The 20,974-nt window shown below is 31.5% G+C and overlaps 2 protein-coding genes across 3 annotated transcripts; one reads left to right on the top strand and one right to left on the bottom strand.

The window, feature by feature from the left end:
- Positions 1-9,442: 9,442 nt before the first annotated feature.
- On the top strand, positions 9,443-12,335 carry LOC106101474 (upstream stimulatory factor 2). Of its 2 annotated transcripts, none has more exons than XM_013280715.1 (7): positions 9,443-9,569; positions 9,740-9,783; positions 9,999-10,091; positions 10,324-10,404; positions 10,489-10,613; positions 11,138-11,319; positions 12,096-12,335. In XM_013280715.1, the coding sequence occupies exons 1-7, from the start codon at positions 9,517-9,519 to the stop codon at positions 12,256-12,258; spliced, it is 741 nt and encodes a 246-aa protein (XP_013136169.1). In that variant the 5' UTR covers positions 9,443-9,516; the 3' UTR covers positions 12,259-12,335. The 2 variants fall into 2 exon arrangements, with proteins under 2 accessions (XP_013136169.1, XP_013136168.1); XM_013280714.1 differs by having other exon boundaries at positions 11,135-11,319.
- A 1,468-nt stretch (positions 12,336-13,803) lies between these two features.
- Positions 13,804-20,772, bottom strand: LOC106101613 (zinc finger protein 568-like). The gene is made up of 10 exons (XM_013280901.1): positions 20,344-20,772; positions 20,005-20,198; positions 19,574-19,632; positions 18,951-19,137; positions 18,133-18,389; positions 16,999-17,528; positions 16,075-16,197; positions 15,326-15,474; positions 14,643-14,737; positions 13,804-14,048 (listed from the first exon to the last, which is right to left on the bottom strand). The coding sequence occupies exons 1-10, from the start codon at positions 20,449-20,451 to the stop codon at positions 13,822-13,824; spliced, it is 1,929 nt and encodes a 642-aa protein (XP_013136355.1). The 5' UTR covers positions 20,452-20,772; the 3' UTR covers positions 13,804-13,821.
- Between the last annotated feature and the right edge of the window lie 202 nt (positions 20,773-20,974).

Genomic DNA, 20,974 nt, shown 5'->3' with positions numbered 1-20,974 from the left:
AAAAAAAAAAAAAAAAAAATTTCGTTAATTAATCCTTACCCAAAGTTGGACTGAAATACTGTGAAATTGCCAACTTTTTCTGGATAAAAAGTATTTTGAAATACGCGTTTGCCTGAACTGTCGAAACCGTATCGTTTTATGAGGGCCACAAATTGAGAACTGTGTTTGTTTAGGTCAGTCGCTACCCAATTGTGTGACCGTTGTAATTAAAAGGGACTCAAATTTCATCAACATTCACATGTATTTCTCGTTCAATTTTAACTCGAACAAAAGAACGAAAACCAGATATCGTTCTTGAAATTTAATGTTTCATTTCAATACAGGAAAACACAATCTGTCATTGTATGTGCGAATTATTAACAGGCTAGCTGTTCTCATACGGGTTCATCCGCATGAAATTATGGAAACTTTATTTGATTGTTTACATTTGTCAAATTATCAATAGCAAATGTCATAATGACATGACATGACAAACCTTAGCAAACTTTCTTGATGTTGGCAGCAACTTATGGTCTCTTTCCCACATTAGGGTTTGCATCCAAAATATTTACCCCCTAAGTTTAATGGTGTTAAAATATATAGCCTAAAGCGTGACGTAACTGTAAGAGTTTTTTATTAAATTAAGAATTATTCAAAAATATGCTGTAATTGTTAACATCTTAGGCAACAAAGAATTGTGTTTACGCTTTATTATAGAAAAAAATAAAAAAATAGAATAGAATAGAAATAATATAGATTGTTGACATCCTAAGCATAGGGAGATAGATTTGTGTTATCCTTTTTTTTGTTTTGTTGCGTAGAAGTTTAACACGTACGAATGTCAAAAAATAAAATAAATTCGTTGTCCGTGACAAAAACTAAGTCGAAGCTTCCACATTGAAGGGAAGCGTGTCAGTAGAAAGCGAAGTAACGAAGAAGTTCGTGCTATGTTTGTTTAACAAGTTAATACCAGTGTTTGTAACCTATTTCGTTTTCTTCACTTTGACAGTTACTATTACTACATTGTTTGTATTAGAGTTACGCAAATTTCTGTTGGAGTTTTAACTGTCGAAGCAAACAAGAAACTTGTTAAAACCGTATTCTCATTCTTGTCATTCTCTTCCAGAAAGACAAAGACAACAAGAGTGGAAAATTTTTCTTAACTTATTTATACACAGTCTAGGTTCGTATGTTGTGTTTATAAAAGAAAATAAGGTTATATTTTATCGAATGAATACACAGTTTAGGAAATATTGGAGAGTCAGCGAAATATAGCAGCTGATATGAGTGTTTTGTTTGTCACGAGTGACATCGATTTCGATATTGTCTGGAGCCCATATTTGTACAAGAACTTGTACCGTATTACGATGAATATCTACTGGAGAGCCTGTATTAAAACAATGTGTGACAAAACGTTTAAAGGCCTTATCGCCTTATGATATAGTAGGGGTTTCCGTGCAGCTTCATCCGCATGAAATTATGATTTTTTTTTATTGTTTACATTTGTCAAATTATCAATTGCAAATGTCAAAATGACATGACATGACATGACAAACCTTAGCAATCTCTCTTAATTGATGTTGGCAGCAACTTATGGTCTCTTTCCCTTATTATTTAAATTATTAACTCCCTAAGTTTAATGGCGTGAAAATATATAGCCTAAAGCATGACGTAAGTGTAAGGCTTTTTATTGAAAAAATAATTATTCAAAAGTATGCTGTAATTGCTGACATCTTAGGCAACAAAGAAGTGTGTGTTTACGCTTTATTATAATTGTATAGAAGTATAGATAAAATAGTTTATGTAAAAAATAAGTTACGTAAAAAAATATTTCATTCATTTATTTCTTCACGTATTATATTTAAATTGATATAATTTTGATATATTTCCACATGGTGGCTCTGTACTGACAAATTGCATCGGCAAATTCAATTTTATTCGAAATTGATTTCGCTTAAACGATTCCATTTATACTGGATGTCTCTTTTGAATATTGAAAGCTTAAAAGAGTTTTATTACACTTATATTTCTGATTCAAAACCTGGAATACTATAAGTCCGATCACTTACATCGCTAATTAACAGTTATTAGTAATTATTCAATTGTCAATAACTAGATTCATTGATTGTAAAGGCCATAGTTTTGCCAGCCTCATTAACTGCGTCATAGGTTCATTTTAATTATTGCTAATCTCTATACCCATATACGCAGTAGAATTTTGACACTAGGATGAGGCATGAAACCATCAGCCAAATAAAAGTGTTCGCTAATCTATGACGTCACACAATGACGTAACATTTACTGGTTTTGATTTGAAGTCCAAGGTCAAGCTGGCGACAGTATGTCTGGGTCAAGTTTCTTGGCAAATCCGCTTGTTTTCGTTCTCATTTAGCATAAAATATACAGTTTGACCTTAAGCAAAATCAAGTTAAAACGCTGGAAGATGAATAAGAAATAATAACAAGTCAACTAAAACTTTATATTAATTTGGTTTTTTCTTCCGCAACTGGTCCTCTTACATCCTTTGTAAGCCACTATTATCCAACTGACCAATTAGCAATGACCTTTGCTAAAAGAAGCCATAAAACTACCGGAGGGTCTGTTAATAGTAGTAATTTGGGCCTTGTGTTTTTGTATGGGAATTTATTGTATGAAAGTTCAATATTATGTAGATAGTTGTTCCAATATTTGTTTTCTTAAAGGTAAAGGACAGTAGTTTATGTATGTCTGCGGGAGTAACATATCATTTTGATTTATTTCCAAGCTGATGAAATTGCGAGCAACAGCAAGTTAACTATAAAAATGAAACCATAAAAAAGTAGATATTCCTAGCAAAAGATTTTAATTTTCATCTATACTAATATAATAAAGAGGAAAGATTTGTATTTTTGTATTTTATATTTTTGTATGTGTTGAAATACCTCAAAAAATACTGGGCCAATTTTAAAAATTTTTTCACCGTTAGAAAGTTAATTTATCTCTGAGTAACATAGGCTATATTTTTCATTATTTCAGTAATTTCACGCGGACGAGTCGGGAGCAACAGCTAGTTATTTATAAAGCTTGTATCAAATTCGTGGAATCGTCTACATATTTTAGTGTACATAACAGACAACTTTGTGGAGCCTTTAATATAAACCTACGTCCGAGGCTTTGCAGAACCATCCCTTTGTCATAAACATACGAGAGAAGCTTCCAACATCCGACAGAACTTGATAACTACCCTTGTTTTGTATTTATACGTTAGACATATTTAAACAATTATTATACACATAATTGCATGTGTTTTTTTGTGAAATAAGTTATTTTCCTTAATATCTTACTTATCTAAACTATTCAATACATCTGTATAATGTAATTTATGCTGGGTTTCTGAAGTTTCCATTTATTTTATCATTACCTAGTGATTCGTTAGTGTTAGTTTGAACTAAGTTTTAACGGAGTAAAACTCAAGTTATGTAGTTCGGAAACGCATTTCATGAAGTTATGGAAACAAAAACACAAATGAACGGTTAAAAGTAGATGGGAAACTGGCCATTAATTATATTTGCTAATTCTCCATCATATTTAACAAGGCATTCTATTATTTTGTATGGTTTGTGGTTATTTTAATGGACTACGAAATTACATTTATAGTTACTAACCTTCGCCCGCGATTCCGTCCGCGTGGTATTAAAAAAAGATAAGTAAGTAGCCTATGTGTTCTTCTATACTCTGCTCTATATCTATGCCAAATTTCATCCAGATTCGTTCAGACGATTGGGCTACAAACTCTAACAAACATCCATCCATCCATCTAAACTTTCGCATTTATAATATTAGTTAGATTTACATTTATATACTCTATAGTCATATTTATCGTCAAAAGTAATTTACCAAAGATATTATTCAAAAAGTTCATACATAATTAAGGGCAGCTGCGTACGACGACATATTTGACGTTAGTCAGTTTTTATAGCCCTTTGAAGTAGGTCAGAAACATTTATCTAGTTTCGAAAGTCAGTTTAACCAGTATCAGGCAAATTTTTAAAGATAACATTTCTGTTTTGTGACATGTTAGATATATGTCGGTTTTTTTTTGTAAACATGAGATCTACCATGAATCGACAAAAATGTAAATTACATTTTGAAGAGAGCTTCGGTGTCTCAGAGTTTAAGCACTTGACTTGTAATCTGCAGGTCCTGGGTTCGATCCTGCCTTGACTAAATATGTTTTTATTATTTTCGAAGCATTTTATAAGATCATTACAAATAGGAAAAAACAACATGACAATTTGCAAATGACGTGTCGTGTCGTCGTTTGTTTTCGGTGTTAATTAATAAAGGTAACTTGTATTGAGTAAACTCAGAAAATACTAAAACATGACTCATTGGGAAACTAAAACATGCAATAGTCCATAAATCGAAATTCCTTTAATGCAAAATTCATCAAAAGACGTTACGTACTTAATTTTTTTTTAATTTCTTATTAATTATAATTATAATCTCTTACATCTCTCTCTTTCCTTAACAAAAAACAAGTAAAAAGCATATTTTTGCACCGTACTTTGGCTGTGAAAAACTACGTTTGATATGGTATAATTTAGCAAACTCACTGTTCGAAAGATATTATGCTGGTTGTAAGAGATTCAGGTATCGTTTTGTTAAAAACAGTTGCACAGTTCAGTCATCATTTGCATCGTTGAGTCGCCATGTTACTGCGCATTTAAATTTAAAGGACGTGTGCCATTAGGCTAATGAGACATTCACGTGCGAAAACACTTCACTTGCACTTTTAAATGTCACTGCTAAAAATAAAAACTATAACTCGACACGGCAGTGAAAGTTAATGCAGTTTTGTAGATATGAAAAATGCTTTCAATGAATGTTTACATTTATTTAAGAGAATTTTTACTTTTTTTTAATTTATTTAGAATTACCACAGGTTAAAATTACTTTTAAAAATCCATGGTCTAAAGGTGCCGTATTAGATACTGATTGTGAAATGTTACACGGCGAGCATTAATGTCGTAACACTACACGAAGAATTCCCTAGTAACACTACGTATTTACTTACATGAATGCTCGCCGTATTGTATTACATTACACTGCGCATCATCAATCTGTCGGCAACGCAAAATAAAAATTTAAATCAGATATAATAAAACAAAATAATCATTTGGTATATAAAAAAGCTAACTGAACACGTATGTTCTTTATTAACTATAATAAGAATTCTGTGAAACTCTTCCCCGATCACGTTGTTATGGAAAACAGGTCGTAGCTACTCGTAGGTTGAGGAAATGTCTGTGCGATATTTCCCCCGGAGCAAGCGTGTCTTTAGACTAAACCAATTTAACAAACAACTCTACAACGCCAATGCCTTGTTTTCTAACAAACATCTTAGTTAAGATCGATAGACCAGCAAACTGATTTTTTTTTTAATTTTACAGAAAACACAAATGCAATTGTTCTGTCGCCGTAATAATTATTAATTCTGGGTACTATGTATTTGCCACGAGAAGCTGCCCTAGTGCTGTGTTGGTGTTGTGCTTGTGTAGTTAAGTTATTCAATGTTTTGTGATTCACTGATAGAAAGATAAGTTTATGCTTTAGACTAGCCGGTAATATCTTAAAAAGTAATAATAAATCTATGTGTGAATCCGAATGATTAATGACATAAAAAAAATCATTCAATGTTAATACCTCATGGGATCACATAAAATGAGATACATTTATAATGTTTTCGTTATAAAATATAAATTGATACAGATAGGCAGGCATACGCGATAGCCTGCAGCACGTCGAAACCTTTTGATGTGCTTTCGACCATGTCACCCGTATCTCCCCCGCTATGTTTGCTTTTCCTAACGCCCTAATTATCCTCGCTTTTACGGACATTTGTTAACAAAATACGTCTATTAGAAAAACCTTATAATTAAATTCTGGGATGGCAAAATAATGTTCTGAACGTTTCTTCGTACTTTGTACTAAATAAAAACTCATTTAAAATTTAATTATTTATCTAAACTGATATTATAAAGAGGAAAGATTTATATTTTTGTATCTATATTGGAATAACTCAAAAACTATTAGACCTATTTAATTTTTTTTTTCACCATTAAAAAGCTACGTTATCAGTGAGTAGTATAGAAAATGTATTAAGCTACCGGATGCATATAAGTATTAGGTATAAATAAACAGCAATATTTCGGAAATAAACGAACATTAAGTGAATAATCGTGAATCATTCGAAGTTTGTTATGAAAATGGGCACAAGAAAAACGATGCGTGCCAAGAAACTTGACCCAGACTAATCGACGCCATGTCCTTCGGCACAACATGGCAAGAAGAGCTTACGTATGATAGATAAATGAAAGTTGCTTGTTGTTTCAATGCTTGAAGTAGGACAAGGGTCTCGGCTAGTTTCTATAGTGAACTAGAGTTAACTACAGTTATACTATACTCTGTAGAAACACCCTGTACAATACTCTGTACAAAGTTCTGTAGATTAATTTATTTAAAGAATTAAACTACATCTTCTTGTTTTTGAGATATTTATGTTTATTTAGTGAAAATTGTTTAGTTTCTAAAAGTAAATATACAATTATCGCTGAAATTATTTTAAAATTTTCTCTATTTATATTCTATTTAAATGCAACCTTTATGAAACTGAAGAATCCTAACCTGAAAATGCAATTAGTACAAATGTTTGGCATTAAATATAATTTAGAACTTAAATGAGGCTCTCGGCTACTATCCGATAATAAACTAATTTAAAGTTTCTCTAGAAAATTCTCGGGTAAGTGCTTAATAGTGTTGATTAGTTTTGTGAAATGCTCTCTGTACCTAATTGGTATTTAGATCGTTTTAATAATTATTTTTTATTCCAGTCCAACAGATATGAATAAAGATGCGTTTGTTGGAAGTCAAATAAAGGGTCAAAATTTCTTAATTTGATTGCGTTAGCAATAAAATTACTTCGATTGCAAAATGTAATTCTTTAGTAAAAGCAGGAGTTGTAAAATCTACAAAAAACATTCTCTCATATTAAAATATTGATTTTAAAATACTAATTTCAAATGGAAAGCCCCTTTTGTATCACTTTATAATAGATTAAAATTGTTGACAGCAAAATAAAAGCTACGTAGATCATGAACTTAAAACCATTCAAATTAACTTAACAACAACAAAAGCTTATTGTAACTTGGAATGGGAAGATTACGCAGCGCTTGACTTAATCCTTTTATAGCCTATCAGAGTTGTTTACATTTGTCGGTCGTATTAAACAAGGGATCATACTTCATTAAATATTACGAGAAACGATTATTTACGTCAGATTTTTTCCAGTTTCGAGTCATATAAAATATCTTGAATAATAACTTATTATATATTTTAAAATAAACAAAATAAAACAAATAGATAATAAGTAACATAAGGTGTGCTTGTCATTTGCTACATTGCTACGCCTTACGGACATCCGCCTCCGAACTTCCGGCCATTTCGTGACCCATTTGCATCAGTAGGCCTCAAGACCCCTTCCTGTTACATTAACTGTACATTTTCGTTTTTATACTACACAATAATATTTACCATAAGAATGTGGTAGTTTATAGACGGTGTGAGAGTTATAGCACTGTTGGGCGACCTTAGGCGTCTGTCAGAAAGAGCCGCCACATGTGTCCGAATTAATCACTCAAAAATTACTGTCACCAAGTCGATATCCTTATTTTTTATAAGAAAAGGGGGGCAAACGAGCGGCGAGAATACAGAGGTGGTCAACGACGCTTATGTACATCCGCAACACCAGAGGAACTACAGATGCGTTGGCCTTTGAGGAAATGGTAAGCTCGCCACTTGAAATACCCTAAATCGTGCTGGTTTGGAAATAACCAAGATATTTAGAGATACCATTAAATAATGTTTATACGCAATACTTCTTTAAAGTACATAATCCCGTGAACAAAACACCTGGGTATATGTCTCACAGTAAGAAGGGTACAATTTAACTTAATCAAAGGGAATGGACCCTTTCTACCGGAATTTCAAAGACGGCCCTTAACAAGTTATCGCCTACCCGACAACCAAGTCAAATGACTATGAATAAATTTTCAAACTTTATACAAAATTTGCAAATAAACTGTTAAGGGGTTTTACTACCGTGTCTTTACCCAGAAGGCTCGTACAAAAGTCCTTAAAAAAAAAAACAAAATACCTCATTTTTTCCTTTGTACAAATTGTAGTAAAATACAGTTTGTATAATAAGTTATCCATTTATCTTTATTAAGTTATGGATAGATAAATAAGTGCTTTAACTGTATACTTGTGGTAAGAAGTTGTTGTTATAATGCTAAGTTTATTTATTTAGTGCGCAGCGTACACAATCCGAACCCACCGAATATTACTTAGCAAACATTGTTACGACTAATACGTGGCTTATCTCAATCGTTTCAGTTTAACTTGGTTCATACAGACGTTGTACTGCAATGTATTATTTAGTTTTTTAACGACTAGCTGGTACTCGCTGAGTAAAACTGAACAAAAAATCTATTTTTCCTCCATAAATCATTACCTTCTCATAGAGGTCCTGACAAAATTGGTCCAGCCGTTTCGGAGAATTTCAAGAGAACACGCGGTCGCATTTAAACTTGTAAACACAGTTTTTCATTAAAATGTCTACTTCCAAAAGCTATGATTCTCGCTCATAAAACAAAGAGTGCTTTTTATTACACAGCTATATCGCTCCATAAAAAGCCATTAAAGTCAAGTATACAAGTTATTATTGTATTAACGCCTGCTACTCTTTGAAGCTCACATTAAAAAGAGAAATAAATTTAAACTCTATTGCAAGGGAATAGGGCTATCAGATTACAAAAGATATGATGTGTATTGTATAGTCGTTGCGGATAATTGTCAGGTACTCGTTTACTGACGTGTAATTAATTTGTTTGCTAAGTAACTAGAACAACGCGAAAAGCAAATGGGCAACGACAATTTGAAAATACATTAATTTTTGACCTTACTTCTAGGCTTAGAAACACCAGTTTCAACAGCCCTAAAAGTAGTAAATAAAATTTTGTACATTTATCTTCATACTATAAAAATTATGTTGAGAAATCAATCGTAAATCGTAATAGGATTGCTTTTACGTTTAATATCAACTCGTAACCGTTTAAATTCGTGTTTGTTTAGGTCCAGAAAGCGGCCATCGTATTTGAAAAGCAAATACGATGAAACACCACGGGAAGAATCGGCGATCGACGATGTTCTAGATTAATTTTTCGTGAGACTTTTTCCTGGAAAGCTTTTTGTATGGGAGTAAACAATTATATGATCAATGTAACTTATTTACAATTTTGATTCATACTTTGAATATTTTAAACAAGAATCGATATTACATCGAATGCCAATTTATACACTGCGTACAAAGAGCACAATTATTTTAAGCGTTGTCTATGTTCAACAATTTTAATCTGTATTTTTGTTTATAGCCGCATCACATGACCATTTATTTGTCCCCGTGACCAAGTTGAGAAAATTCAAAAATAATTACGCGCAATGTCCAAAGTGGAAATAAAAGCAGACGTAGAAGAAAATTCACTTGATAACAGGTAAAATAACATCATTCGCTATGTTTACAAGTATGGAGATACGTCTTATATAATAACAATTAGCTGCCAACGAAGGTCGTCATTTTAGTTTTGCAATTTGCCAAGTTATCTTTGTAGTTTTAAGATTTTGGCAATTCTCTTTAAAATTTACTTTGCGCCATTTCTTACAGTGCTGACAACGAATTACTAGTGGTAATGGAAGATCCAATTTACGGTACGTTATCAAATACCATTAAATTAAAACTAGCAAGGAACAATATTGTTCAATAATTCTTATATTACAAATTGATTTACTTCAATTAAATTGTCTAGCTTTAGCGGGTTAGCCTAGTTATTTGTTTTAGTATTTGCCAAGATGCAGCATGTTAGTTTATTTATTATTGAATTATGTGGTGGTGATATTTTAAATTTAATTATAATTCCTTGCAGAAGATTCCAAAGACAACGTACAATTAGTATCGCCGAGCTTTTTAGACAGCAACGAAGAAGAAAATAGTACGCCCTACAATTTTCGCGATCTGTGTTAGTAAATCTCATTTATTATTTAGTTTGATTAAAAGTGAATGGACAATATTCATCTATGTAAAAGTAATTTGAAATGTTTCATAAGAGATTAGAAAAGAACTATAGTTACAATTGTAAGAAAGTGAGCAGTTTTATTCTGTTCTGTTCCATTCTATTCTGACATATGTAATCTTTGAACAAATACTGCAATTACATGAATATTAACTGATACAAGAATAATATTTTTCAGCGGGTGCGGTCACATACAAACTAGTCCATATGACTGGAGAAAAGAGTAACAATAACATGGCATCCCATTCACCAGCACATGGTAAATTAGTATTTTTCTCATAGTATAAATTTAAATGCAACTAGATTTATTATATCTCATTTGTCCTATTTATTACTTTTTCAGTAATTCCAAATGGTGAATTTTTTGTAATAACTAACTCGGATGAAGTCTTTTCAACTGCACCGGCTCAAAAGAAAGCAATACGGAGGCAACCATTGCAAGCCAAAGCAGTCACTACAGCTAAGAAAGTAAGTGTTTTGAGTTATATTTAAAATTATTACAAAAACCAGACAAAGGTAATATAAATGTAGGGCATTCATGGAACAATTGTTAAAAGTTGTACCAGACCACAAATTATAAGTTTAGGTTCAATCTTCACCGCATGCCAATGTGTTTTTCAATTTTTTAATTCTGTATGTTCTAGTATTCCAAGTACAAAAGATATCCAGAGACACATTTTACAAGTTTCTCTGGATGCCTTTTTTTTATGTCATATACATGTGAAAGTTTAGAAGGATGGATGTTTGTTACTAAATATCACCAGAACAGCTCAATGGATTTCGTTGAAATTTTGAATAAATGTATAACATAATCTGGAAGAACACAAAGTATTATTTTTCTAATTCACATGGACTGAATTACAGTCAACAGCTAGTCATTTATGAATTATCATGGGTGTATAACATTTTCTTTTTGTCACCAGCCAATGGTTGGTAGTCCAATAAATTTGATTTACTTCGTTACTTCTGTATTAATGTTATTTTTGAAGCGGGATGACAAGAGACGTGCAACACACAATGAGGTAGAGCGACGACGTCGGGACAAAATCAACAGTTGGATAACAAAGTTGGCAGCTTTAGTTCCCAACTCAGGCCTACCTGATGCAGCGAGCAAAGGAGGTATACTGGCTAAAGCATGTGACCATATAACAGAATTAACGGAGAAACAAAAACGGTCAGTTCATGTTTTTTTTTATAACATAAAGTGGCAAATGAGCAAGCGGCCACTAGAATACGCCGCTGCCCATAAACATCCGCAATTGCAGATGCGTTGCCTACCCTTATACGACGGAGGAGGAGACGCACATAAAGAGGATATTTCCCCTTCCTATGCATCTCCTCTACTGTCAAATTCACTTCCCCTTCCCAACTTCTCCTTATAAGAAAAGGATGGTAAAGAGAAAGGGACTTAAATTAGGCCTCTGCCACCACACTCATCAGACGAAACACGGAATTGCTTCCATTTCACGCCTGTCTTCTGTGTGGTCCTGGTATTACACCGGGCGTGCCGGCCTTGCAGTGCTAAAATGTTCATGTTTAAAACATCTAGAACTTCACAAAATTTACCTACTCTACACTAAATTTCTTAATTAATTTTGTAGAGGGGGGATTTCCATTATAGATGAGTGAGATATTTTATATACAAGTGTTTATTTACCTGTAAACTAGTATTCTGTGATTTATTTCAATTTTAAATGTAATGTTTGGTTACTAGTTCTGTTACTTTTGTAAAATCATATTAGTATTTAGATGGATGGATGCTAGAACATGTCTCTTGAACAGCATTTGGATGAATTTTACTATAACCGTTGAATATTCTTTGTATTTTTGGCTTACATAGGCTAATATATATCATTTGCCACCCGGGCGAAGTCGAGCCGTCACTAGTTATAAAATATTACATTTAGATATCAATACATGTATTTATGTACCAAAATTTTATTTTTCCAGGTTGGAAAAACTAGAAGTGGATAATGACAAGCTTGTTATAGAAATATTAAGACTGAATCAAGAGTTGACGAAATTAAGGGAAGAAAATACTTCGATGCGGCAACAATTGGTTGACAATTCCCAAGCACAAACTTACCACAGACCGAGGGGACAGAAGTCTTAGTTCATAATATAGTGAATGAATTTGAACAAATTTGATATTTGTGTGTGAAGGTGCTGTGACGCTTTGAGGTTTGTGAATATAGAAAAAAATAATTTTAAATTGAGTTTTTTTATGTTTTTGGTATGAATAAGTTGTAATATGAGGATAGATGTATCTATTGGTCCTAAGTTTAAAATTGTTTTAGTTATATTTAGTTAAAATAATACCACAACGAAGGGATTAATTTTACAATATGAGGTTTAGCCTAACTGAGAATATAAAAACCCTAACTGTGGATGTGCTTTTTATTTCACCATTTATGTGTACAAAGTGATTAATTTCTTATTTTACCACAATATGTTGAGGATTTTTAAATTCCTTATCTGATTATGATTGGTTATTTTCATTAAATGTAGGTGGTATATACAATTAATTCAAAATTCTCTTGATTCATTTTATCAAGTGTTTATTTAGTTTTATTGTAAAAATGTGACATCACATGTATGAAATGTTATTTATTTATGTCATAAATAGTTTTTAGTCTTATTAAAATAAGTTTTTTTATTTAATTAAGTATCTTCTAAGAAATTATTGATGTCAATAGCAGCTTATCATGTCTTGTAGATCTTCAAGGCGGCCAGGTTTTGCCAATAATGATATTAAAATATAATTATATAAAAAAATTGTATCGAAAAAGTTACAGTTGTCATTTTTAAAGTTTAACGTTTTAGACGAATTAACATATATTAAGTACCTGTAAAAATAAACATATTTAAAATGAATCAGATGTATTTAATGTAATGTTTCAAAATATTGATTTTAACTCTTAAATGTGCAGTGTTATAAATATTCAACAAAAAATATATACAATTGGATGCTAAGGTTTTATTTTTCCTTTATTGCAATACCGATCTTACAATAATTATTTTTTTCCGAAGGTTTGAAAAAATCACGTATTTAAGGGTTAATGACGAAATTATATTTTCATTCAAGTAAGTTCATATTTCATGAAGTAGATGAAATCTTAAAATTAAGGGAATATTTCATTACTTTCTAATGTTGAACCAAATTCTTGTTTTTAAGTTGTACTTTTAAATTTTGTATTTTTTTTCTATGTCAAGAGTTATGGAATATAATCAAGTGTTATCGAATAATAGTTTTATTTCATACCTATTCTTAAATAGCATGTTTCATTTACTTCTGTTATATAGTTTTAAATCCGTTAAACCGTTTGGATTACGTTTTTTTTTTGTATTTGAATATTTGCAGGTATCTCCTGAACGATGTAACGAAACCAATGAAATTTGGTATACACATAGAAACCGGCCTCGAAGAGCATAGGTTACTATTTTTTTTTTAATTCCGCACGAACGGAATCACAGGCGACAGTTAGTAATAAATCCGTAAGTTTAGATAGATAAATTGATATTTGTTAATATTTATCACCAAACGACAAAAAACAGATGTAGAACATAATCTGGAAGTACACATAACCTACAATATTTTTAATTGCGGCGGATTAAGTCGCGGTGGACCATTAGTAAAATAAAACAATAACTATTTATTATAATCTTTATTAACATATTATGTTTCGTCAGCGTTTGAGTCTTTTTCTAGTTCTTTCGCTTCATTTTCATCCACAATGACGTCATTGCCGACGACGGGAGCGTAGTACACCGCCACGTTGCTATCGTCCTTGCCTTCTGTAGGCAATGTGCTGCGACACGACTTGCCTTTCTCTAGATGTGCTAGCAAGTTATATTTCTTTGAATACCGAATGTCGCAGTACGGACATACGAATGGTTTTTCGTCTGGAAATAAATATTACTACAATATAATTAATCTAAAAAAAATTTTCCTTTACAAGATTACATAAATATATGAGTTTTTTTTTAAATATCGGATTTTAGGTACGACGAATAACTAATAAAAAATACTACTGAACTAGTTTAAAGAAAAATACGTGATATTTTGACTGGTATGTTGGTAACATGTAACTTTTTTTACTATTAAAACCTCCATCGAATTAGAGGTTAAGGAAAACTTGGAAACTACGACATTGTTTTCAATTTTGGGACCAAATGGATTATTCTGTTTCAAAACAAAAAAAGTAAGCGTAAACTGGATTATAAATGTCAGTGTAGTCATGTACATACCTAAAAGACGAGCGAATTAAGAACCTTTACTTTTAAAGTCGATTAAAACAAATATGTTTAAATCGATTTAAACATTTAAAAACAAATCTATAGGCTATAAATAAACATTGCCAGATGAGCCAGCCTAGAGCCTAGAATTTAAACTGATTTTGGTAAATAAGAAGTATTTTTTTAAGCTTTATATGGGCAAATAGTGGAGTTTTAGATTTTTTAACTATCAAATCTATTATTTACTTAAATTCAACATACCTGTGTGACATTTCATATGCCTATTGAGAACGTCGCGTCGTGCGAATGTTCTATTACAATGCTCGCAGGGGTAAGGTTTTTCTCCAGTGTGGAGTCTGAAATCATTAAAAGAACAAGTTAGTGACAGTAGCAGACGAGATTGTGTGCCTATATTATTATAATAAAAGCGAGAAAACTTGGGATAGAAGCTATATATTATCTTTTTTGAATATGTCTACAATATGATTATAATAATTTGTTCCAAACGCAAGTTAAATTTACATAAATTTACATACATGGTAGTCATATTTTGGAATTTGACATTCATCTGAACCGAAAAATATTGTTTAAAAAGTCGACATTTTTAGTTATTTAGTGATATTTATGAAATAAAGTGAAAATATTACCTAAATAAGAGTAGCTAGAGTTATATAGCTGTGAGAAAAAAATGACCAGAGACATGAGCTTGTTTGTTAATGGATACTCTCATTCCAATGGAATAAGTTTTAATGTAATACCTGGTTCACACATGGCCAGTACAGTTGGACAATAGCGCTTATAACCTGAACTACCTAAATGTGTAACTGTTGCCAGTAAATCCATATAATCCACTACTGGCTGTACTAGCCAAGTGTGTACCAGGCTTTGTAGTGTTTATTTATTTATTTATTCATAAATAAACAATTTTTATGTTATGTTGTGACCTGTAGTGCGTGGTGAGGTCGGTCTTCCTGTAGAAGCCGCGGCCGCACTGCTCGCAGTGCACCGTGTAGTTCTTGGAGTGCCGGCGGAGGTGTGTCTTCAAGTTGGTGGCGGACGAACTGCCCGCACCACAAATAGTGCAAACGAATTTCTTTAAAAATAATGATAAAATCATTTTTTAAGCAACATTATCTTCTTCCTACTCCCGTAAGGTCGCAACAGGTTTTTGCCCTCCAAATAACTCTATCATACGTCATCTCAGTCACTCCCTTCTTGATTAGGTCACTTATCACGCAATCCATCCATCTCTTTCTACGTCTTCCTCTACCGTTGTACCTCCACACTTATTACTAACGTTAAGCAATGAATAAAAATGACTATATTATACCTACAATGATCACCAGTTTTTTTTTTAATTTATAGGGGTGTTAGTTGGGCCCGCTAGTTTTTAGAGTAACCAGTGAGCAAAAAATTCCCAACTTCTTTCTAAATTCTCTCATGTTGACAACAAAACCACCCACTAAAGTATATGGTCTTTTTTTCTGCTACTACTCTGAGGTAAAGAAAGGTTATACAACTTGAAACCTGTAAACTCTGCCTACACTTTTTGGTTACATAAGCGTTAAAACATTTCTTTCATATAAATAAATTAAAAAAAAAAATCTTTTACAGATAGAAAGCTACCTTGCTAAGAAACATATTTAATTTAATATATCTACTGAGTATAGTTGATAAAATATTTCAAATTTACCTTTTCATTCTGTGGATCTAAAGATTTCGTTTTGTGAGTATTCTGGTGCATATCAAGTTTGGCCTTAGAAGTGAATTTCAACGAACAAAGCTGGCATACATACGAACGTGGTGTTACGGTTTTCTGAAATAAGAAAAAATGATTTAAGTAAATTATCTTTGGGGCTTTTTACAAACATTTGCGACAGTGAAATCATGTTATCTTCAAAAATTGTAGATTTGTCGTTTTTCTTTACCGAAGAGATACGCAGCATAAATCTGATACAAATCGAAATTTTCTTGTAAAATTTCGTGTTGGGCGCCTTGTAAAGTCAGTTCTTTAAGTTTGAACGCAAAACGAACGAATTTTTAAAGACATTTCTTGTCTCCAGATTTTTCTAGACGTCTCAATACTGACATATTAATACAGGTTTATTGCATAAAATATTACGATAACATCAACTTCTCAATATAAAAATTAACTCTAGAAGATCAACAAGTGGATTTGGAATAAATGAAAAGTACTGAAATGGTAAGTAAAAAGTTTATCAAAGTATACAATACTAGCTTTCGACCGCGACTCTGTCCGCGTGGGATTTAAAAAAAACAAAAGTGAGTAGCCTATATGTTCTTCTAGACTACCCCTACATCTATTCCAAATTTCATCGAAATCCCTTCAGCAGATTAGGCTACAAACTTCAACGAACATCCATTCATCCATCTAAACTTTCGCATTTACAATATTACTAGCTGTTGCCCGCGATTCCGTCCGCGTGGGTTAAAAAAAAAAAACAAAAATAGGTAACCTATGTGTTCTTCCAGACTATCCTCTACATCTATGCCAAATTTCATCGAAATCCCTTCAGCAGATTAGGCTACAAACGTTAACAAACATCCATCCATCTACGCTTTCGCATTTATAATATTAGTATGAAGTATGACTTACAGTGTGACTTTTAATGTGCCTTATAAATTGTGGTAAACGATGATATATCACTCCACAATAATCACAAATTCTAGGCTTTCCTATTTTAGGATCAGGATTTATGTAATTTATTCTTAATTTATGTTTCCTACCGCAATGCACTTTCAACGCGGCCAGATTTTTAAATTGTTTGTTACACATTTTGCAATAAAAATTAGTTACACTATATTTATTTTCATCCGGAGATGAACACTTTGTTGCCAGCTGTTTTCTCTTCTTGTCGTTGATTTTTCTTTTACCTTTGTTCTTGTAGGTATTTTTCTCTTTTAATATTTCTGTTTTCATTTCAATATCACCATCTATGTCAAATTCTTTGACAGTTTCAGCTAAGATCTCCTCCAAAACATCGTTTTCGGTTTTAACAGGCTTAAATTCTTCTATACATTTTCCTATATTTTTCATTAAAGAATTTTCACTGTCACTTTCCAATTTTTCACCGAATAGTATATCGTTTATCACAGGAGTTGGGGGTCCAGATATATTTGACTGTACTGCAAATAATGTTAATAATTACTCTAAAGATTTTTTTAAACTATAGTTTTTTTAGCTTTATCTAGACAGTGAACAAATCTTCTGTACAAAACTTTGTAAATCAAATCACATACCTTTGTTTAAAAAGAGCTCCCTTATAATTTCCTATTTGTCATCAAGCAAGAATCTCCAAAGGAGTACTGTTTGAACGAAAATTAAGGAATATAGCCAGAAAGTTCAAAATAATATTTATTACTACATATTTGTTAAAAAAAAATACAAAGCATATAGTTAACAAACCCTAAATTAATAATATTATTCCCTAGGAACATCCAGTGATAAGATTAAATTAACAGAGCTGCTTAGTAAATATTAAAAATCACAACAAAAAACAAAAAAACGGCATAAATGATGGATATTGTCGCCTAGGTTAGGTCTTACAGCCAAACACTGAAATAAATCTACCAATGCTATAGAAGCATTACTTACAATCTGACAGACATAACATTTGAGCTATGGAACCCTAAACATAGTCCTAACATTAAAGACGCTAATAATTTATCTGTCGTTTCAGTATTCAGCTGTGAGTATTGTTGTCCTAAAAATAATAAAGTACATACTTACATGGAGGTGTAACCAGTAAATCTTCCAAGAAGACATTTTCATTATTCTCATTTTGTAAGGCATTTTCTAAATTCTGGTCTATTGTACATTTCGTTTCCATTTCATTACAATCTTCCAGCTTAAATTCGACTTTAACACTGATGTCTTCTGGTGTTTTAAATGTGACGGCCTCCTCAGGTTCTTTCTTTATAATTTCATTTATAAATTTCTTCGGACTATCTTCGTTCACATAATTTGGTGTTACAAATGGACTGAAACTGATAGAAAAGAAAGTTAATGGTTATCAGAACAAAAATACAAAGGTTAATTTTTTTATGGATTATTTTAGAAGAAAGGTTGGAGTATTACGGGAACAATATGTTAAGAAATTATGACATAAAGAAGAAAGTATCAAGAGTGAATGCGGACAAAGGTAGAGGACAGAAGGAAGTATAGTTCAATTGTATAAAAGAGGATATTCAAAGGTAGTAAATCCAGATATGATTTACAGAGATGTATGGAAGAGCAGCACATGCTGCACCATAGGAACAAGATGATGCTTTAAAGCAATAACTGTTAACAGTTATTCTGGTTCAACTAATTGAAAAAAATATAGCGCATCAAGCTCAGGGTTCTATTAGAAAATATTTAAAACCTAGAGTCATAGAAAATGACCTAAAGTAACAACAAGATAGGTCTTTGACATTGATAAAGGGACACTACTAAGTGTGCTGTTATATTTAATTTGAACATATGACCTTGAAACCTGGGTTTAATAACTGTCTGTAGTTTGGTAGAAGATGAAGAAATCTGGCAATCAATAATTATTTTCTTTTTACCTGAAATCTAGTTTGCAGCTATTATCAATAGATAAATCATCTTGTAGCCAATGTGAGTCCAAAGAATCATCTAGAACATCCGCCTCTTCCTCTATCACTTCCCGTATGATGCGCGCTTCCGTGGCCGGTATCTCCTCTGACGCCATAATGTCGTTGATAAAGTTTTGTATACTTGTGCATGTTGATTCTGTAAAAATAAATGTACATTATGTACTTGCTTTTTCCTGCGACTTTGTTGGGGTGAAATTATTTTCATCAAGCTGTTCTAGATATACCTTCTACGAACATCCATCTAAACTTTCACATTTATAATATGAAAGAGTAAAGTTTATATTTGAATTTTCAACAAATAAAATAAGGATATAGGAAAGATTGTTAATAAGAAGCTAACTATTCTATTTTATTTTTTATTTTATTTATTTACGGATAACTTACAGTTAGCTTAAAAAAATAATAATAAGAGAAACAAAAAAATGAAGGCCAATTACAAGTTATCGCAGATAGTCACAAGTATATATCATAATGAAATTCAGTCCTTGTAAATTATATCACATTACACTTATATGAAGATAAAGATCACCTTCCACTCACTATCGCGTATCTAGTAAGTGTATCATACTTACCATTATCCTCATCTTTAACATTACTTTTGTCTGGTGTACTATTCCCAAGCAATGGTAGCCTGCAAATTAATAATAAACAAATTGTAGAACATCTAATAATAAAATATTAATTTAATATAATTTAATTGCAATTGTCTTCCTTCGTCTAGGGCTTCTGGGCCTAGGTTCTTAAGCTTGATTTTGTAAGAAGCTGGTACCTTTTTGTAGGATAGTGTACATTTCTTTTATTTGAATATAACATATATGACATACATGTTGCTTTATAAGCTAGGGACTTGGGATATAAAATTTTGTAACATGCTAAACAAGATAAAACATGGACTACTTTCTATTTCTTATATTTAGTGAGATTATTTCACACTTCGGGCCAAGTCCAGACTTCTTATTGTGTAGCAATAAACTAAATTATTAAATAAATAAAAAAACTTTACCTGAATGTTATAGAGTCATCATTTGTTTTGAGGTAGGTAGATAAGTCAACATTTTCACCAGAATTTTTTAAAGCTAAGTAATTTTTTATTCTCTTATCAGAATTATGACATAACTTCTTAAATTTGCAACTAACTTGCATATTGAGGTAGCAGTCTTTGCATAATTGGAATGTAAAACTATCATTTAATTTAACCTGAAATAAATGTTTGGTTTGTATTTACAAGTTTAAAATAGTTTTTAACTAAACAATAATGTAATTGTTATTCTAACAACATCTTTGAAAACATAGTACTCAGTATATTAAAAGTGAATTTTATGTAAAGAATTCAAAAACCCACCTGTATACCAGTACAATATATAAATAATCTTCTATTCTTCTCTGTATACTGTATCAATTCAGACGGATCATTATACTGAACTAAACATCCTCTACAATATACTTCCATTACTTGTTTTTATTAATTCAAACAAAATGAAAAAAAGCTTAATCAATATGAAAATGGACTGACAATTAGAACATTTGTAAGTATTCCTAACAAAGAAAGAATCTATTTAAACACTTTATGTACTTCCTTTTAGTTGCCACTAAACTTATTTAAAATATAACAATGTAAAATTATAATCATAATAAATAACATTTAAAACACAGTTTCGCTTATTATTTTGTTATTGCTTGGTATAGTCCAACAAGAATCTTTTTTTTTGACATTGACAGTGTGACTTTGAGTTAAAAATTCCTAACTTTATTTTAAATTCTCCAATTATCGTAATTCATTTACTGTTAAATTAATTTTCTCAAATTATGTATCCATAATTTGAGAAAATTAATTTTGTTATCACAAAAACAGCTAAAGGACTGTTAAATAAAAAACGAGGTTATATTCTTAATAATAACTACATTCAGAATTTACAACTATTAGTCGTATGTCAGCATTACCATGACCATAGTTAGCAAATATAACTAGGTAG

The sequence above is a fragment of the Papilio polytes genome, unplaced genomic scaffold (genome assembly GCF_000836215.1).
Source record: "Papilio polytes unplaced genomic scaffold, Ppol_1.0 DF823980.1, whole genome shotgun sequence".
Lineage (NCBI taxonomy): Eukaryota > Metazoa > Arthropoda > Insecta > Lepidoptera > Papilionidae > Papilio > Papilio polytes.
Note: the sequence above shows the minus strand (reverse complement) of the source record. Positions and strands in the feature narration are given on the sequence as shown.

Excerpts from the sequence above, each read along its gene's own strand:
- LOC106101474 (XM_013280714.1), top strand. The coding sequence starts at position 9,517 with ATGTCCAAAGTGGAAATAAAAGCAGACGTAGAAGAAAATTCACTTGAT. Across the intron at positions 9,570-9,739 it reads GAAAATTCACTTGATAACAG|TGCTGACAACGAATTACTAG; the intron begins GTAAAATAACAT and ends CATTTCTTACAG. Across the intron at positions 10,614-11,134 it reads CAGTCACTACAGCTAAGAAA|CGGGATGACAAGAGACGTGC; the intron begins GTAAGTGTTTTG and ends TTATTTTTGAAG.
- LOC106101613 (XM_013280901.1), bottom strand. The coding sequence starts at position 20,451 with ATGGAAGTATATTGTAGAGGATGTTTAGTTCAGTATAATGATCCGTCT. Across the intron at positions 19,633-20,004 it reads GATGACTCTATAACATTCAG|GCTACCATTGCTTGGGAATA; the intron begins GTAAAGTTTTTT and ends ATTAATTTGCAG. Across the intron at positions 18,390-18,950 it reads AGCTGCAAACTAGATTTCAG|TTTCAGTCCATTTGTAACAC; the intron begins GTAAAAAGAAAA and ends CTTTTCTATCAG.